Source organism: Heptranchias perlo, chromosome 3 (genome assembly GCF_035084215.1).
Source record: "Heptranchias perlo isolate sHepPer1 chromosome 3, sHepPer1.hap1, whole genome shotgun sequence".
Lineage (NCBI taxonomy): Eukaryota > Metazoa > Chordata > Chondrichthyes > Hexanchiformes > Hexanchidae > Heptranchias > Heptranchias perlo.
In genome coordinates, this window is record NC_090327.1 from 82,341,464 (window position 1) to 82,360,113 (window position 18,650).

At 40.5% G+C, this 18,650-nt stretch overlaps 1 protein-coding gene across 5 annotated transcripts in view; it reads left to right on the forward strand.

The window, feature by feature from the left end:
- The window catches only part of zfhx4 (zinc finger homeobox 4), a 248,620-nt gene that overhangs the window by 23,512 nt on the left and 206,458 nt on the right, over positions 1–18,650 (forward strand). For all 5 annotated transcript variants that reach the window (XR_010961575.1, XM_067980594.1, XM_067980602.1 and 2 more), the window contains exons 2-3: positions 1–233; positions 1,624–2,126. The exon at positions 1–233 is cut by the window's left edge and continues 2,394 nt beyond it. Coding sequence is in view for 4 of the 5 variants with exons in the window: in XM_067980594.1 (XP_067836695.1) it covers positions 1–233; positions 1,624–2,126 (736 nt within the window). In the remaining variant the exon portion in view is untranslated. The remainder of the gene's footprint in view (positions 234–1,623; positions 2,127–18,650) is intronic.

The following is an 18,650-nucleotide window of genomic DNA, read 5'->3' on the forward strand; positions in this document are numbered from 1 at the left end:
GACGAGTGAAAAGCACATGCACAATATGATGCTGCTGCAGCAGAACATGAAACAAATCCAGCACAGCCTGCACTTGGGCCTGGCACCTGCTGAGGCCGAGCTTTATCAATACTACCTGGCCCAAAACATAGGCTTGACAGGCCTGAAACTGGAAAATCCGGCTGACCCGCAATTCATGTTAAATCCATTCCAGCTTGATCCTGCAACAGCTGCAGCTGTGGCACCAGGACTAGGTCAGTGCCGATTGGCTTTTTCCCCCCTCATTTACAATTGTCATTTCATAATTTTAACTTGTTAAGGTCCAAATTGCCTGTTTATCTTTTGAATCGTGCACCCTTTTCTGATATGCACAAGAATAAAATATTTCCTGTGAATTTCTAATGACAGCTGTTATCAGTAGAATAAAAGTAATGTACATTACGTAGATTTTTTAATTCCAAATATTTATTGTTCTGGTCGATGGAAGTGTCATCTTGTTTTTTATATTAATAATATATTTTATGTAGATTTAATTTCACTGCAGTTCTCAAAGTGTTAAAGTGCCCAGGGTTTTAATGATTGTCTTGGTGTATTGTATGCACCATTATAAGATTATTTTTATATCATTTCATTGAAATCTTAAATTCCAGAAAGGTAGGCATCTTACATCTGTACAACATTGTATTGCTTGTTAAGTGTTATATTTCTGTTGGCTTTCCATACATTTAAAGTATTTGCAACATTTCAGTTGAGCTCAGTTTTGTGAGACCTAATAACTTTTGTGTATCTGTTGTGATAAACAAATATTGTTTTTTTCACAAAGGCTCTGTGTACATATTAGTGCCCGCTCAATACCTCAGGAGTTCACACTAAGCAAAAATGTAAATTCAGACAGTTCTGAGTGAAAGCTCACAATGATATATCTGCACAATTGGTAATGTTCTGAGAATCCAGCAGCTCCATAGTCAGAAGATACTACTGTGTAATATCACCATAATTAATTTAACCCTTTTCAGTATGTTCTACAGAATTTATGCGAGGCAGCTAACAACTTGGATACATATATTGTGTTGCTGTAGACTTGGACATTACACTGACACTTTTGTAGTGGAAATTACTTTTTGATTAAATAGTACACCATTAAAAGTGACATTTTTCAAATAGAAGTATTTTGGTACCTATGGGCCAGGAAATTCCTAGGAGCAAATGGGGTTTCTGACACACTTCCGGCGAGGTAATGCTGGAGGAGTAGGAGCAGCTCCCAGGAATTTTCCGGTTCTAAGGTTTCTTACTGTAACTTGAATTAGCTAAGTGAAGGTAAATTGGGGCACTTATGTTCTAAATGTGCTGCAGTTTTGTTTTATTATTGATCAACTTTCATGTCTTTAAAAATACAAATTCAGGGATGACATCATGCCCAATAGGAGTAATTAAAGCTATCTGATGAGAGAATTTAGGAGTTGAAAGGGATGATTGTAATTGATCCTGATTCAATCCTATTACAGCTTTTTATAGTTTAAGCTCCAGAGAAAGCAAACTCCCCACCAAGGCTTTATTTTAACAATTCCTCTGTGTGTTTCTATTTCATGGTATATGCTTTCCTTTTCTAACAGCGAACTGTTCCCTTTGATTTTCTCTTTGCAGCTAATAGTGAGCTACCACCTGAAATGAGGCTTGCTAGTGGTCAACTAGTGGGTGATGACCTGTCCTTCCTCACTGCCGGAGAGATTTCACCTTACATCATTGATCCCTCACTGAAGCTGTTCCAGTGTGCTGTATGCAACAAATTTACCACTGACAGTCTGGAGGCCCTGAGCTTGCATGTGAACAGTGAGCGTTCACTCCCTGAAGAAGAGTGGAAGGCTGTGATTGGAGACATCTACCAATGTAAGCTCTGCAATTACAACACTCAGCTGAAGGCCAACTTTCAGCTCCATTGTAAGACAGACAAACACATGCAGAAATATCAGCTGGTGGCCCACATCAGAGAAGGGGGCAAACCTAATGAATGGAGGCTGAAGTGTGTGGCCATTGGGAATCCAGTGCATCTGAAATGCAATGCCTGTGACTATTACACTAACAGTGTGGATAAGTTGCGCCTTCATAGCACCAACCATAGGCATGAGGCGGCAGTCAAGCTGTATAAGGTAAGAAAATAAGATCTGACCATTTGTATATACATAATATATAATATTTGAAGAGACAATATTCAGTGACAGATCTAAGTAGGCTGTGTTTCTATATAACAGAATTAAAAATAATTATGCAGACAAATTAAATCAACCAATAAAGCAGTGACCAATATGTTTCTATTCTTAAAATTCAAACTGAATTTGAACAGAAACAGTATAGAACTAATTTGTTGAAAACATATGGGATCATTTGAATTATAACCTAAATAAGCTGTAAAATTAGGACACCATCTCTAAGTCCATGCAGGATTTAATTGATTTGGTAAATGTTAGTTATTGGACAGTTACCAAATAGTTGATTATTCAGCATTAGAAGACACCATTGGTATTTGATTCTGATTTTCCAAAAATCAATTATTTGCTCATGTACATCTGTGAGTATGCAACACATTAACAATTTTGTAAAGGCAAGGAAATGTGCCTCAAATGCAGAGAAAATAACACACTTAACTATGAGGAGTGAGTGAGCAGGTACTCAGCTGCCATATTCAGTGCACTACACACACACTGAAGTAGTGATACAGCAGTCTCATGTTAGAGCCCATTTTATTAAGGCATCAAATAATTGACCCTTGAGCTAGAGGAGGGGTGGACTGTATTAGGAGATTTCAGTGTATTATTATTGACAACAACCCTAATGTTTGCACATTTGATTCCCTCTCCCACTTTGATAAGTTGTTGATTGATTATCAAGCTTGTAAGATGTTGGCTGTAAGTTAGCTCACTGTGTATATTCTTGAGATGCTGTTCTTTCACAATAGGGTGTAATAGTGAAGCCAAACATTCTTTTAGATCCAATGGGCTATGGCTAGTGAAACAGCTGTGTGCAAAACTATGTTTGTCCCATTGTTTGACAAAGAGTTTGATGTATTAGTGTGTTGCTGTTGTGATGGACAATCCTAATTATACTTCAGAAAAGGAATACTTAATAGGTGTGGCTGAAGTCTTGCAGCTTTTTGGACTTTTAAACTAAGACATTAATAGTTATGCAGAAAACTGGCTCTTTGGAATGCTGACATTAACAAGTCTCACCAAAGAGTCATGAGATGATTAATAACTTGAAAGGCCATTGCTGTTTCAACATGTCTACTTGACATCGTGAATCGACCTTCATGAGGACTGAATGCACAGTTGACAATGCGATGCAGTTGATGCTCACTGATGTTTTAGAATCATGACAAGGAGCTGGAAGGGCTTTAGTGGATGTGAGTGTGATGGTGGCCTGGTTATATGAAGCAAGTTGGATCTTCCTTGCATAACACTTATAAAATACAAATGTAAAAACGATCAGATGTTTATCAGTAAGCTTATACTCAAGAAGTTTGCTTGCTGGTAAATGTGGATGGGTTTTCACCAGAGCATTGATTGAGTTGTCTAGATTTACAAAATCTCCAAACTTTAGCAAATGATTGACAACATTTGAACTTATTTTGAAAAATTATTTTGTGTGGAAGATTAAAATTCAGAATATATTAGACACTTGCCAACACCATTAATCATCTTTGACATGCAGAGAATATACAGTAATTACAGAATCCATTCGTCAGATCTTATCTGCGCATTCACGTAGGACACCTACTATTAACAAGAGTTACTTAATATTCAACTGGAACATCATGAATATTTGATAGATATGAAGATGGGAACAGAATCCTATTTTTAATTAGTAAAGTAACAAGGTTACAAAATTGAGAAAAAACAATTTAACGTAAGATATAACAAGAAGATTTGACTGAACATAAAAAAAGTATTTTTTTTTAGTAAGAGTGGTTCTGCTAGTTTCCCTGAAGACCCGATTTCTTGTTTACAAATCAGCATGTTTAATGTCGCTGAGGACATTTTAGAATCATGTCCGGTCAGCGCAGCCTAAAGAGTTATTACAGGTTTATTGACACAAAACAGCTGCAAATATCTCCTCCATTTTATTGATTCTGCTATTATTTTACTAGCTATCTGGATGGAAGAATCTTGACAATCTGAACCCAGAAGGCATAACCGTCATGCCAATTATATGACATGTGATTTTTTTTTAAGTTTCAGAGCCACAGTAGACTGGTATTACAGTATTAGGTTTTAAGCAGGGCCCGTGGGACTTAGTAGAAATAGAAAGTGAAATTCTTCACAATGGTTTTTTAATTCTCAGCAGAAACATCGAAAATCAGTGACAATTCAAAATAATTGTGTGGGAAAAATATGTGCAATAAAAGCCACAGGTAAGGACCTCAAGTGTTAACAGAACATAATACTGTAGGGAAATATTGCTTGTCTAAAATATTTACTCCCCTCTCCCATTTGTCCTATAGTCATTGCCTTCTAGTTTAATGCACTTACAATCATGGAATCCAGAACATTTCTTCCAAGTGGAGGCAGACATACAATGCTGACATGGGACAGGGAGAATCCTTGCAGACAGCATTACTGATTGCAGCACAATCTTTTTACGGACCAGTCAGAAGCTGTCCTTTCCTCTTTAATGCAATTGTGCTGTTGAGTTTGATTGTGTTTATTACAAAAGTCAACAGGTATTGAGTTGAAAAGAAAACAATGTTATTCTATTTTCCTTAAAAGAGGCTCGTCAAACAGAAATTAATGGAGAGGCATTCATGGACATCTCCAAGAGGCTGCTCACTAAACACTCCCCATCAAGATTTTTCCCAACACAATTTGCACAGATGTGCAATCTTTGAGGTTCCCTTTAGACATGCTGTTTGAGAATCCTCCTAGGCAACCTTCGTGAGGATCCCTGAATTACACAATCCCCCTAGACATGGTTTCCCTTGACACAATTTGCAATGATTCCCTTAGACATACAGGGGGTAATTTGGACTTTGGGTGATAGTGTAAAATGGACGATATCGATTCAGCTGCCCGTTATACATCTCTCCCGATTTTCATTTTCATTGACTTAATTGACAGCGGCTGAATCGATATCGCCCGTTTTACATTATCATCCAAAGTCAAAGTTACCCCCGCTTTGTCAGAATCTTCAGACATGCCAGACATAAGCTCCCCCAGATGTTCCATGAGGATTCCCCCACAAGCATACTCCCACAGTTTCCACAAAATTTACCAGACACACTCTGACAGTATCCCACTAGGTACAATCCAGAAACAACCCAAATGCTCCACAAGGATGCCCATTAGAATCAAAAGACACATTCCACTGGGGAATTCCTTCAGTCTTCATCCTCAGAGATTCGGCACGACAAGGATTTCCTCATTAATTGTTGTATGGTTAATTTTGTTAAAGGCAAATGGATGTAATTGTTTTCTTTTCAACTCAATGTATGCTGACTTTTGCTATCAATGCAATCAAACACAGAAGGATGATACATTAAAAAGAAATAGACAGCCCTTGACTGGTCCATGAAAAAACTAACTTTGTGGCAATCGGTAATATTGTTTGCAAGTATTCTCCCTCCCTAACATCAGACACATACCATAAATGTACTCCAAGCATACTACGAGCATCCTTCCAGACAGGCTAGGTGAGAATATGCCCTTGGACACAATCTGGAGTATTTTCCCTTCAACACATTCCACAAAGATTTCCTATAGATACGCTCCACAAAAATTTCCCTTTAGACACACTCCATGAGTATTTCCTCTTCAATACTCCACAAGGATTTCTCCTTAAGACACACTCCATGATGATTTCCCCTTAGGCACCATGGCAGAATTTCCCTTTAGACACATTCCACAAGGATTTCCCCTTAGACACTGTCTGGGGCTTTCCCGTTATGCAAATTCCACAAGGATTGCTCTTCAGACAGCACTTCATAAGGGTTTCCCCTTAGATGTACTCTGAGAGGATTTCAACTTAGGCACACTCCATGAGCATTTCCTCTTAGACATGCCCCATGAAGAATATTTTTGGACATTTTGTGAAAATCCCCTGAACATGTTTGTACAAGATTCTTCCTAGAAACACTCTGTGAGGATCTCTGAGACCCATTGTGTAAGAATCCCAAGACCCACCTCATGAGGGTTTCTTCCCAGATATAACTTTACAATATATTCTCTCTAGACACGCTACCTTATGCAGCTCTCTCAAACATCGATTCAGTCACACTACAGGAAGATTCTCTTGGCATGCTTCCACAAGAAATGTCTCTAGATATGTTGTAAGCTTTCCCAGGTAGGATCCACAAGTACCTGTTTAAACACACTCTGAGGATTTCCCTTATGAATTCCATGAGGATCCTCTAGACACACTTCTACTAGATTTCCAATACTTGCTTTTACAAGAATGTCCCCGGACCTATTTCAAGGATCCTGTACATACACTTTGTAATGGTTCTCCCTAGTTTCATATATACAAATTCTAAGGAGATTCTCTTAGCATCATTTCATGATGATTCCTTGGGTACACTTCTACAAAGACTCTTCCCAGACATACCCTGTATTCTCCTAGACATGATCCGCAAAGATACTTCTTGACACTCCTCAAGTATTCACCCTAAGCACACTCCATGTGGATTCACTTCGACATAACCCACAAAGATCCCATCCTCCTAGATATACTGTATGAGGATTCCAGCAGACACATTGGTCCTGATATTTACAGGAAGGCAGAGGAGGGCACGGTTGCGGGGGGGAGTCCCGGAAATCCTGAGGACGCAGGACCTCATTATCATTTTTTAATTCAGCTTCCCACCCGACAGGCTGGCCAGCTCCTGGGCGGGAAAACCAGCGGTAGGAGATCAGAGCCAGGGATCATTGGGACTGTCCCTGGCAATCGGGAAAGATCAGGGCTTGGCGGGGGGTTTTGGAGGCCGGCAATCAAGAGGGAGGGAGGGAGGGAAATATCAGGGCTTGATAGCAGGGGGATGGTGAACAGTCAGTAGTCGTGGTCCATATCAGTACCAACAACATAGTTAAAAAAAGGGATGAGGTCCTGCAAGGTGAATTTAAGTAGTTAGGTGATAAATTAAAAAGCAGGACTTCAAAGGTAGTGATCTCAGGATTACTACCAGTGCCACATGCTAGAGAGTATAGGAACAGGAGAATAGACCGGATGAATGCTTGGCTGCAGGAATGGTGTAGGAGGGAAGGATTTAGATTCCTGGGACATTGGGACTGGTTCTGGGGAAGGTGGGACCTTACAAGCGGGACGGGTTACACCCGAGCAGGAACGGGACCAATGTCCTCTCAGGGGTGTTTGCTAGTGCTGTTGTGGAAGGTTTAAACGAGAGTGGTAGGGGGATGGGAACCTGAGCGGGGAGTCAGAAGGGAGTAAAGTTGAGAGCAGCAAGAGAGGGGAAGACCCAGGGGAAATTTACAATACAAACAGTTCTTCAAGAACAAGTGAAGGGGAAAAGCGTAGAGCAGCAGAAAGAAAGTGTACTTTAGGCACTACAGATAAAGTGAAAACTGGAAGGCGTACGGTGATTAATCCAGCATCAAAGCAGAATGTCAGGCTAGGGTGTATGGCCCAACTAAGAGTTCTATATACAAACGCACGGAGTATAAGGAATAAATTAAATGAACTGCAGGTTCAAATTCAAATTGGAGGGTATGACATGATAGCTATTACTGAGACATGGCTGCAGCATGGTCAGGATTGGGAACTAAATATACCGGGTTATAAGGTCTACAGGAGAGACAGGGAAAATAGAAGAGGGGGAGGAGTAGCCTTAGTGATTAGAGATGAAATCACTTCAATGATAAAGGAGGGTATCACGAGAGGTAAGCAGCCAACAGAGACCTTATGGATTGAATTGAGAAATAGGAAAGTATCTAGGACTATAGTGGGAGTTGTGTATAGGACCCCTGGCAGCAGCTCTGAAGTGCTAGATTGTATAAATGCAGAGATTAGACAAGTGTGTAAGAAAGGCATAGTGGTCTTAATGGGGGACTTTAACCTTCACATAGATTGGGAAAAGCAGACTAGCAACTGTCAGAAAGGTAGTGAATTTATTGAGTGTGTCCGGGATAGTTTTCTACAGCAGTATGTCCTAGAGGCAACAAGGGGGCAAGCCATGCTAGATTTAGTAATGAGTAATGAACCAGATTCAGTTAACAGCTTAACTGTGCGCGAACATCTATCCAATAGTGATCATAACATGATCGAGTTCAATGTAGTGTTTGAAAGGGAAAAAAGTGAATCAGCTGCTAAGATTCTAGACTTGGGTAAGGCCAACTTCAATGGGATGAGACAGAGACTGTCCACAGTAAACTGGGCAAATCTGTTAATGGGTAAAACGACTGATGATCAGTGAGAAATGTTTAAAGAAACATTTAACGTAATACAGAATCGTTTATACGCCTGAGGGGCAAGAACTCTACTTGCCAAAAAAAAAACCATGGATAACTAAAGAGGTAAGGGACAGTATAAGACATAAGGAAAGGGCGTACAAAAAGGCAAAAAAGGGCACAGATCCTGGCGAATGGGAAAGATACAAAGATCAACAAAGGGTCACAAAACAGATAGTAAGAGCTACAAAAAGAGAGTATGAAAAGAAACTTGCAAGGGATATCAAAACCAATACGAAGAACTTTTATAGTTATATTAGGAAAAAGAGAGTGGTCAGGAGCAGTGTTGGCCCCTTAAAAACTGAAAGTGGGGATATTGTCATTGACAATGGGGAAATGGCAGACATGTTGAACAATTACTTTGCGTCAGTATTTACAGTAGAAAAAGAGGATAGCATGCCGGAAATCCCAAGAAAACTAATATTGAATCGGGGTCAGGGACTCAATAAAATTAACATAAGTAAAGCAACAGTAATGAAGAAAATAATAGCACTAAAGAGTGACAAATCCCCAGGACCAGATGGTTTCCATCCCAGGGTTTTAAAGGAAGCAGGTGAGCACATTGTGGGTGCCCTAACTATAATCTTTCAAAGATCTCTAGATTCAGGAACTGTCCCTCTAGATTGAAAAATTGCACGTCACTCCGCTTTTTAAGAAAGGAGAGAGAGGGAAACCAGTGAATTATAGACCAGTTAGCCTAACATCTGTTGTGGGGAAAATGCTGGAGTCTATAATTAAGGATAGGGTGACTGAACACCTCGAGAATTTTCAGTTAATCAGAGAGAGCCAGCATGTATTTTTGAAAGGTAGGTCGTGCCTGACAAACCTGATTGAATTTTTTGAAGAGGTGACTAAAGTAGTGGACAGGGGAATGTCAATAGATGTTATTTATATGGACTTCCAGAAGGCATTTGATAAGGTCCCACATAAGAGACTGTTAGCTAAGATAGAAGCCCATGGAATCGAGGGAAAAGTACGGACTTGGTCAGGAAGTTGGCTGAGCGAAAGGCGACAGAGAGTAGGGATAATGGGTAGGTAGTCACATTGGCAGGATGTGACTAGTGGGGTCCCACAGGGATCTGTCTTGGGGCCACAATTATTCACAATATTTATTAACGACTTAGATGAAGGCATAGAAAGTCTCATATCTAAGTTTGCCGATGACACAAAGATTGGTGGCATTGTAAGCAGTGTAGCTGAAAACATAAAATTACAAAGTGATATTGATAGATTAGGTGAATGGGCAAAATTGTGGGAAATGGAATTCAGTGTTGGCAAATGTGAGGTCATTCACTTTGGACCAAAAAAGGATAGAACAGGGTACTTTCTAAATGGTAAAAAGTTAAAAACAGTGGATGTCCAAAGGGACTTAAGGGTTCAGGTACATAGATCATTGAAGTGTCATGAACAGGTGCAGAAAATAATCAATAAGGCTAATGGAATGCTGGCCTTTATATCTAGAGGACTAGAGTACAAGGGGGCAGAAATTATGCTGCAGCTATACAAAACCCTGGTTAGACCGCACCTGGAGTACTGTGAACAGTTATGGGCACCGCACCTTCGGAAGGACATATTGGCCTTGGAGGGAGTGCAGCGTAGGTTTGCTAGAATGATACCCGGACTTCAATGGTTAAGTTACGAGGAGAGATTACACAAATTGGGGTTGTATTCTCTAGAGTTTAGAAGGTTAAGGGCATGATCTGATCGAAGTTTATAAGATATTAAGGGGCAGAGATAGGGCGGATAGAGAGAAACTATTTCCGCTGGTTGGGGATTCTAGGAGTAGGGGGCACAGTCTAAAAATTAGAGCCAGACCTTTCAGGAGTGAGATTAGAAAACATTTCTACACACAAAGGGTGGTAGAAGTTTGGAACTCCCTTCCGCAAACGGCAATTGATACTAGCTCAATTGCTAAATTTAAATGTGAGCTAGATAGCTTTTTGGCAACCAAAGGTATTAAGGGATATGGGCCAAAGGCAGGTATGATCAAATGGCGGAGCAGGCACGAGGGGCTGAATGGCTTACTTCTGTTCCTATGTTCCTATGATCGGGCGGTCGGCAGATCGCAGGGCAGGCGGCCAAAGCTCGGGGTTTGGTGGGGTGGGGGGGGGGGTGCAGTAGGCCGCTCGTGGCAGCGAGGAGAGGCTGCGATCGGCAGTGGGTTTGCTTGAAAGGCCGGGAGGGGGAGCACTCTTGTACTTGGCTTATAAGGAGTGCTATAAAAAGCACTTACCTTGTACATCCAGCAACTCCCATCTCCATTTAGCTTCCGGGTTTCCCGAGCTCATGGAAACCTGGCCGGCAACCGTTAAATTTAAATCAGCTTCCCAACTGCACTGTGGGAGCCTGATTTAAATATTATAATGAAGTGTGCCGCCTCTCCAAGATGGGAGACATGCACGCTGCCTAACCCACTGCCGTAAAAATGGTGGCAAATGGTGGCATTTGGGTTGCATTTCGCAATTTTAAATTTTCAACCCCCCAACCTTCTCCCGCCCGTCATGGGGGGGTTAATATCAACCCTATTGTGTGAGAGGGAATCCCTCAGGAACAGTCAGTGTCTTTAGGAGGGGAATAAATTTGCAAAGAAATGTTATTTATTTTTTGTACCTCTTTACTGTTTTGTCTTTTTATTTTTCTCTCCTGCTTATTGTCCTTCTCCTACCCCCATATGTCATGCACCAGGTAAAAGGGCTGACTGGCAATCTGCTTTCTAACCTTTGCTAATGCAGCTCTCTTACCAAGATATGCTGAGAGTAGCCTGGGGTGATTTTTATTTCCTGTGGTAAGCACATGTTTTCTATTCTTGATGTCTCAGTCAAGATTGAGAGTTTATTGTGTGGGGAATCACAGACATGAATCCATGCCTACTAGTTAGTCATGTAGCATGGTACAATAATGCACTGTTACTCCCCTCGCCTTTAATCTGCTGTTTTCTTTTATCAACAAAGCATTATTTAATGCTAATTCTTGATACATTTGGGTAGAAATTATGATCAGTAAATTTCACCCTGTAAAAAAGGTAATGCCTGCTTAAGTATAACAGACACAGCAATATAGTCCGTGCTGTAAGGGTTCGTATGTGAACTTTGCCAATCAAAAGTTCTACACTATAATGTAAAGTACATTATTTTCATGGAAATTTTAATCTCTCTGAATTTTTTGGATGAAAAATATCCATGAAATGAAATCGCTATGAAAATGAATATATACCACTGGTACTTCTGGCAATAATTATAAAGCATTAAACATGTAACCAATGAAATAAGAAAACAACAAATACATAATTATTCTTAAAAGAGTAGCATTTCAATCTCAAGAAATTAAAGGCTTTACCATTTTACAGATGGAGAATCTGTTTTAGTCATGATCTGGGGGGGTGATAGGGGGAGAAGGAACCATGCCACTAACCACCTGTTTCCCGTTAACTCCATTTTCATGGGTGCATGCATGCTAGTGTGTGTGTACATGCATGTGTTTCTGTTGAACATTGTGGCATGATTATCAAAGTCATACTCTATCAAAAACTCTGCAGTATTTTATTCAAACTGCAGGTGTGCGGTAATGCATCGGTAGCAGGGTCGGGATGACAAAGAGAACATTATACAACACAATCTGGGGCTAATTGACACACATTTCAGAGTTCTTCAGCACAGTATAGAAGACTAAACCATAGATGGATTGAAGGAAAGAAATGTTTTAAACAATTTGAAAATAGGCTCCATGGTAACAAAGAGCATTTAAACCCTGTAGGAAATGGAGTTGGGTTCGTTCAGTAGCTAAGCCTCAGCCTGATAGGGCTGGCTTCATTTCTGCAACAGGCTATCTGATACTTTGAAACACAAAAGCAAAATAAAGTTTCATCGTGTTTCAGAGATTATTTTTAGAAACAATTAACCCATTTAGCCATCAGGCTGTAAATGCCCAAGAGCCTGTTTGGTTTTAAGAACACATCAAAAGTGACTGGTTGAACAGATATCCTTCAAAGCCTGTTAAAAGTCCCTGCTTCTGTCACATCCATTAATTGAAAAGGAATTTTGTGTTTAAAGCACTACAGTAACTGCTGCTGCAGTTAGGCTGGGTTTTGTAAATTGGCCAACTGTAGTTAGAACACTAGAGGTCCATTTTGGTAGATTCACTGCCCCTGACACAAGCCAAAGAGCTACTGTTGTGAGGTCATTTGCACAAATGGGTCAGACCGGCATCTCCATTGGAAAGTGTGCAACCACAGGAAAAGAAGTTACAGTACCCTAATGCATCGTCATTATGTGAGATCAGGATGTGCATAAGCAGATATGTAAAGCCACAGAGCATAGCACTTGTTGAATCTGATGGGAAAGGGAGATGTTTTGTTGCTATTATTCATTTTTTCGAGTAAGTTGGCTCAGTCTGAATTCTATCCAAATCGGCAGTCAGAACGCAGAACTGGTGTACTTGGTACAAATGTCACTCTAAATGATAGCACTCTCTCTGAGGCAAAATTCTGGCTGCCAACCATTGATTGACTCAATCACTTTTACTCTACAGTTGTTAAAAAAACAAAACTTAAATAGTACTCTATGTACTTTTGGAAATACTTAACAACTTTAAGGTGGAGAGGAAGATAAATACCTTGCCAATCTTGTTCCACAATGCTATCATGAATTCAGAGTATCATAGAGACCCACTGACCTGTGACTCCTGGGTCAGAGCCACTTTTTGCACCTCAGGCCTAGACAGGCACTTCAGAGACTTGAGCACAAAATCCAAGCTGGTACTGAGGGAGTACTGCACTGTCAGAGGTGCCATCTTTCGGATGAGACGTTAAATCGGGGCCCCGTCTGCCCTCTCAGGAGGATGTAAAAGATCCCATGGCACTATTTCAAAGAAGAGCAGGGAAGTTATTGCCAGTGTCCTGGCCAATATTTATTCATCAACCAACACCACTAAAACAGATTGTCTGGTCATTATCACGTTGCAGTTTGTGCGAGCTTGCTGTGTGTAAATTGGCTGTCGCATTTCTTACATTACAACAGTGACTACACTTCAAAAGTACTTCATTGATTATAAAGTGCTTTGGGATGTCCTGAAGTCGTGAAAGGTGCTATGTAAATGCAAATCTTTCTTTATTTCTTGTTAGATGTATCTATTCACTTTGGCAAGTAGCAGAGCTGCTAATTGATGCTGAGTGGATTTTGAGGGGAGGTCCATTGCTACATAACACTTCTTTTCAGCCAAGCCTAAGTCAGGTCCTACCAATCTTGAAAACATCATCAATGACTGACTCAATTGGGTAGAAGAAGGAAGATAGAAGTTGTGAGCCACTGCTAAAAATGAACATTTCAGCTGCATTTTAAAGTTCTTACTAAATTGCACACATGCCAGTGTTCAGGCTATAGCAGAAACATTTCTTGAATGGGTTCTTTCAGTGCAAATGGAAAAATTCTAGTGGTTCTGAGTTACAGTACAATTAAACAAAATTACTTGCACGTAAGACTTTCTGAACTCTACACAGAGAGATTTTATGTGTATTGTATATTGACACATGCCCTGGTTTAGTCGCATATTTACTTGGTGTATTGCACCTGTTCTTTGATGGGTGAGGTGCTGTTTTTTTTAATACTGCATGTAGACTATTTAGAGCAGTAGCCAATAAATCATAAAACAGACATAAATGTTACATCAGAAAGTCTGCTTCCCAAAGCCACATTCTATGGTGATACAGTGCACTGGGATACATTATTTGCAGAATTTAAAATGACTCATTTGTTATTGACAAAGTACATCTGAGATGTGCTTCTATTCATTACATTGCCTCCCTTATCTGTGGGTTCCATTAGATTCTTTAAACATTCTACTTGCTTGCAGTGTTAATTTAAAAATATGGAAAAAAAACTTTCACTACACCAGTTTAAAACAAAGGAGTAACATATGGGAAGGACTAATAAAATGCTCTTTGAGAACCATCTGAGTATCTGCGATCAAATTACATCTTATTGATTAACAATACTGGTTAAGTTATGTTATGACTGGGCAAGTTCAAGCAAATTGCTTGTTTTACTTCAGTCTGTTTATTGTGGAAGGGACAGCACTGAAAGATGGCGAAGGCCAGTCTGTGCTTTGGAAAGGCTAAATATTGAAAGATCATCTGATCACAAAATAATTAGATGAGAAACATCTTAATTCATCCATCCAGAGAGATCCTCCAATTGTAACATCCAATTATTTTTTAAATGATTTCTGGATATTTTCCTCCTCTACTGTATCTGGAAGTCTGCTCCATATGTTGATCATTCTGTGTGAAGAAGAATTTCCTGATATCAGTCCTAAAATGACCTTTTACTAGTTTGAATTTATGTCCCACAGATTCATTTAAAGTAATGGCCCAAAATTTGCTGCGAAAATAACGAGTTCACGGCGTACGCCGTTATTAATGCTTAATAAAACAGCAATTTGTGACAAGGAAGAGATATGCCATGAGTTGCGAATTGCCACAAATTACTGGACGATATGCACCTCCCTGCTGTTAGCCTCGCAAAAACAGGATCTCGCATCACCATCCTCATGAGTGTCAAGAAATTGCTGGATTTGTGCCGTAAATATGAATTAAACTCACCACAGAAAGTCAGGGCTGCTACTTCACTGCATAAGAATGGGGTAATTTATGTTCCTGCAATGCTACCCAACCTCGGAGGGCCAGAAAGGAAACAATTGAAACTCTGGAGTCTCACTCCTGCAGGTGGTAAATTGTTCCTGGAAGTTTTTTAAATTTAAAATTTTAAAATGTTTTTCTTACTTTTCCTTTCTGTCTCTTTTATTCTCTCTTAATCCAATCTTTCTTTCTCTCAGTGTATCTAATTTGACTCTAATTAACTATTTCCTTCTCCATCGTTCGCTCTGTTTCTTTCTCTAACCTTAAATTTCATTGGTTAAGGACATAGACTATTGATCCCATCGTTCCAATTCCGTTGCACCTCCTAGTTTGGTATCATCTGCAAATTTGATCACCTTGCACTAAGTTTCTGAATCCAGATAATTTATGTAAATTAGAAAAGCAACAGTACTAGTCCCAGCCTTGAGGCAACCCATTCAGTACTTCACCCCACTCTGACGTAGCTTCTTTAACAAGTATTGAATATAAATGCAAGTTATTGCTTTAGTTGTTTACTACACTTCAGTCAGTTTCACATCCATTCCTAGGGTTTATCCTTATTCCCCACACCTTTGAGTTTAATTAATAACCTTTCATGTGGAACTTTAGCAAAAGCCTTTTGGAAGTCAAGGTACATAATGACATAGGGCTTACCGCAGTCTTGATGGGTCATCACTTCCTCAAAGCAGTGGAGCAAGTTGGGTACGCTGGATCTTCCCCTTTTGAATCCACACTGACTGCTGTTAACTAGGTTATTGTTGTACAGATGATCTGCAAGTTTTCTAATAATTGATTCCATTATTTATGTGGAATGGAGGTGAGATTGATGGGCCTGTAGTTGCGTGTGTCTGTTTTGTCATCTTTTTTATTAATATGAGCATTACATTAGCGTGTTTCCAATCCGTTGGTATCTCCCCAGTTTTCATTGGCTCCTTCATAATGATTGTCAGTGCCTCACAAATCTCCTCCCTAGTCTCTTTTAGCCTCTAGAATAAATATCATCTATTCCTGTAGATTTATTTGTTTTGGGCCATTGAGCCTGAGTAGAACTTCTATCTTATTTATAACAATGTCATTTGGGCAGATTTTAAATTTTGGGTGGCCAATCAATGTTGGGTGCTGGCCAGTCACCCGCAATTTTGAGGTCTGGGCCTCCAAGGCAGCTCGCCAGTTTTGGGCTATAGGAATGTCGGGTGATTGGAACAACAGTGGTCGCTGCAAGTAGGTCCTGGGAGGGTGGGGGGTGAGGGAGGGTGGCAGAGAGGGAAAGTCTGGGCCAGCAGTAGCCCATAGTATTTTATGGAGCCAGGTGGAGCACTCCTGCTCCTTCCAGCTCCACAAAAATACAAGTTTAAAACATTTTTGTGGCCGTTTCATGAGGGGCCTGCAGAGGTCTGCTTATTTGTCTCTTAAAATTATATGGATAAAAGGCCTACTGCCTGTTTCAAGTGGGCACTGTGGCCATCCATGGGCAGGCCCCTTTCAAGATGGTGGCAGCCAGAGTACTGGCATAAATGAAGTGATAAATATACCCACTACATTTTGAGACCCTAAGCAGCCTGTTAATGCCAGTTTTGGGGATCTAGGAACATAGGAACAGGAGTAGGCCATTCAGTGCCTTGGGCCTGCTCTGCAATTCAATTAGATCATGGTTGATCTGCCCCTCAACTCCAAATTCCTGCCATTTCTTCATATCTCTTAATACCCTTACCTAAGAAAAATCAATCAATCTCAGTCTTGAAGGCTTCAATTGACCCAGCATCAACAGCCTTTTGAGGGAGAGATTCACAAACATCTACTACCCTTTGTATGAAAAAGTGCTTCCTGATTTCGAACCTGAATGCTCTAGCTCTAATTTTAAGATTAAATTGTTTCCCCCACCAGAGGAAATGGTTTCTTGGTATCCACCCTATCAAATTCCTTTAACATTTTAAACACTTGGATCAAATCATCCCTCAATCTTCTATACTCAAGGAATACAAGCCAAGTTTATGCAACCTGTCCTCATAATTTAACCTTCTATAAGGTGCCACATAAGAGGTTGTTACACAAGATTAGGGCTCATGGGATTGGGGATAATATATTAGCATAGATTGAGGATTGGTTAACGGACAGAAAACAGAGAGTAGGAATAAACAAATCTTTTTCAGGATGGCAGGTTGTAACTAGTGGAGTGCCGCAGGGATCGGTGCTTGGGCCTCAGCTGTTTACAATATATATTAACGACTTAGATGACGGGACATAAGAACATAAGAAATTGGAGCAGGAGTAGGCCAATCGGCCCCTCGAGCCTGCTCCGCCATTCAATAAGATCATGGCTGATCTGATCCCAACCACAAATCTAAAGAACACAAGAAGTCGGAGCAGGACCCGGCCACATAGCCCCTGGGCCCTCTCCGCCACCCACAGGGCATTGACCGATCCGAACTCAGCTTCATGTCCAATTTTCTGCCCGCTCCCCATAACCCCTAATTCCCTTTACTTCTAGGAAACTGTCTATTTCTGTTTTAAATTTATCTAATGATGTAGCTTCCACAGCTTCCTGGGGCAGCAAATTCCACAGACCTACCACCCTCTGAGTGAAGAAGTTTCTCCTCATCTCAGTTTTGAAAGAGCAGCCCCTTATTCTAAGATTATGCCCCCTAGTTCTAGTTTCACCCATCTTTGGGAACATCCTTACTGCATCCACCCGATCAAGACCCTTCACAATCTTATATGTTTCAATAAGATCGCCTCTCATTCTTCTGAACTCCAATGAGTAGAGTCCCAATCGACTCAACCTCTCCTCATATGTCCGCCCCCTCATCCCCGGGATTAACCGAGTGAACCTTCTTTGTACTGCCTCGAGAGCAAGTATGTCTTTTCTTAAGTATGGAGACCAAAACTGTATGCAGTATTCCAGGTGCGGTCTCACCAATACCTTATATAACTGCAGCAATACCTCCTTGTTTTTATATTCTATCCCCCTAGCAATAAAAGCCAACATTCCGTTGGCTTTCTTGATCACCTGCTGCACCTGCATACCAACTTTTTGATTTTCTTGCACTAGGACCCCCAGATCCCTTTGTACTGCAGTACTTTCCAGTCTCTCGCCATTAAGAAAATAACTTGCTCTCTGATTTTTCCTGCCAAAGTGCATAACCTCACATTTTCCAATATTATATTGCATCTGCCAAATCTCCGCCCACTCACCCAGCCTGTCTATATCCCCTTGCAGGTTTTTTATGTCCTCCTCACTCTCTACTTTCCCTCCCATCTTTGTATCATCTGCAAATTTTGATATGTTGCACTCGGTCCCCTCCTCCAAATCGTTAATATAGATTGTAAAGAGTTGGGGACCCAGCACCGACCCCTGTGGAACACCACTGGTTACTGGTTGCCAGTCCGAAAATGAACCATTTATCCCAACTCTCTGCTTCCTGTTCGATAACCAATCCTCCACCCATGCCAGAATATTACCCCCAATCCCGTGATTTTTTATCTTAAGTAATAATCTTTTATGTGGCACCTTGTCGAATGCCTTCTGGAAGTCTAAATACACTATGTCCACTGGTTCCCCTTTATCCACCCTATACGTTATATCCTCGAAGAAC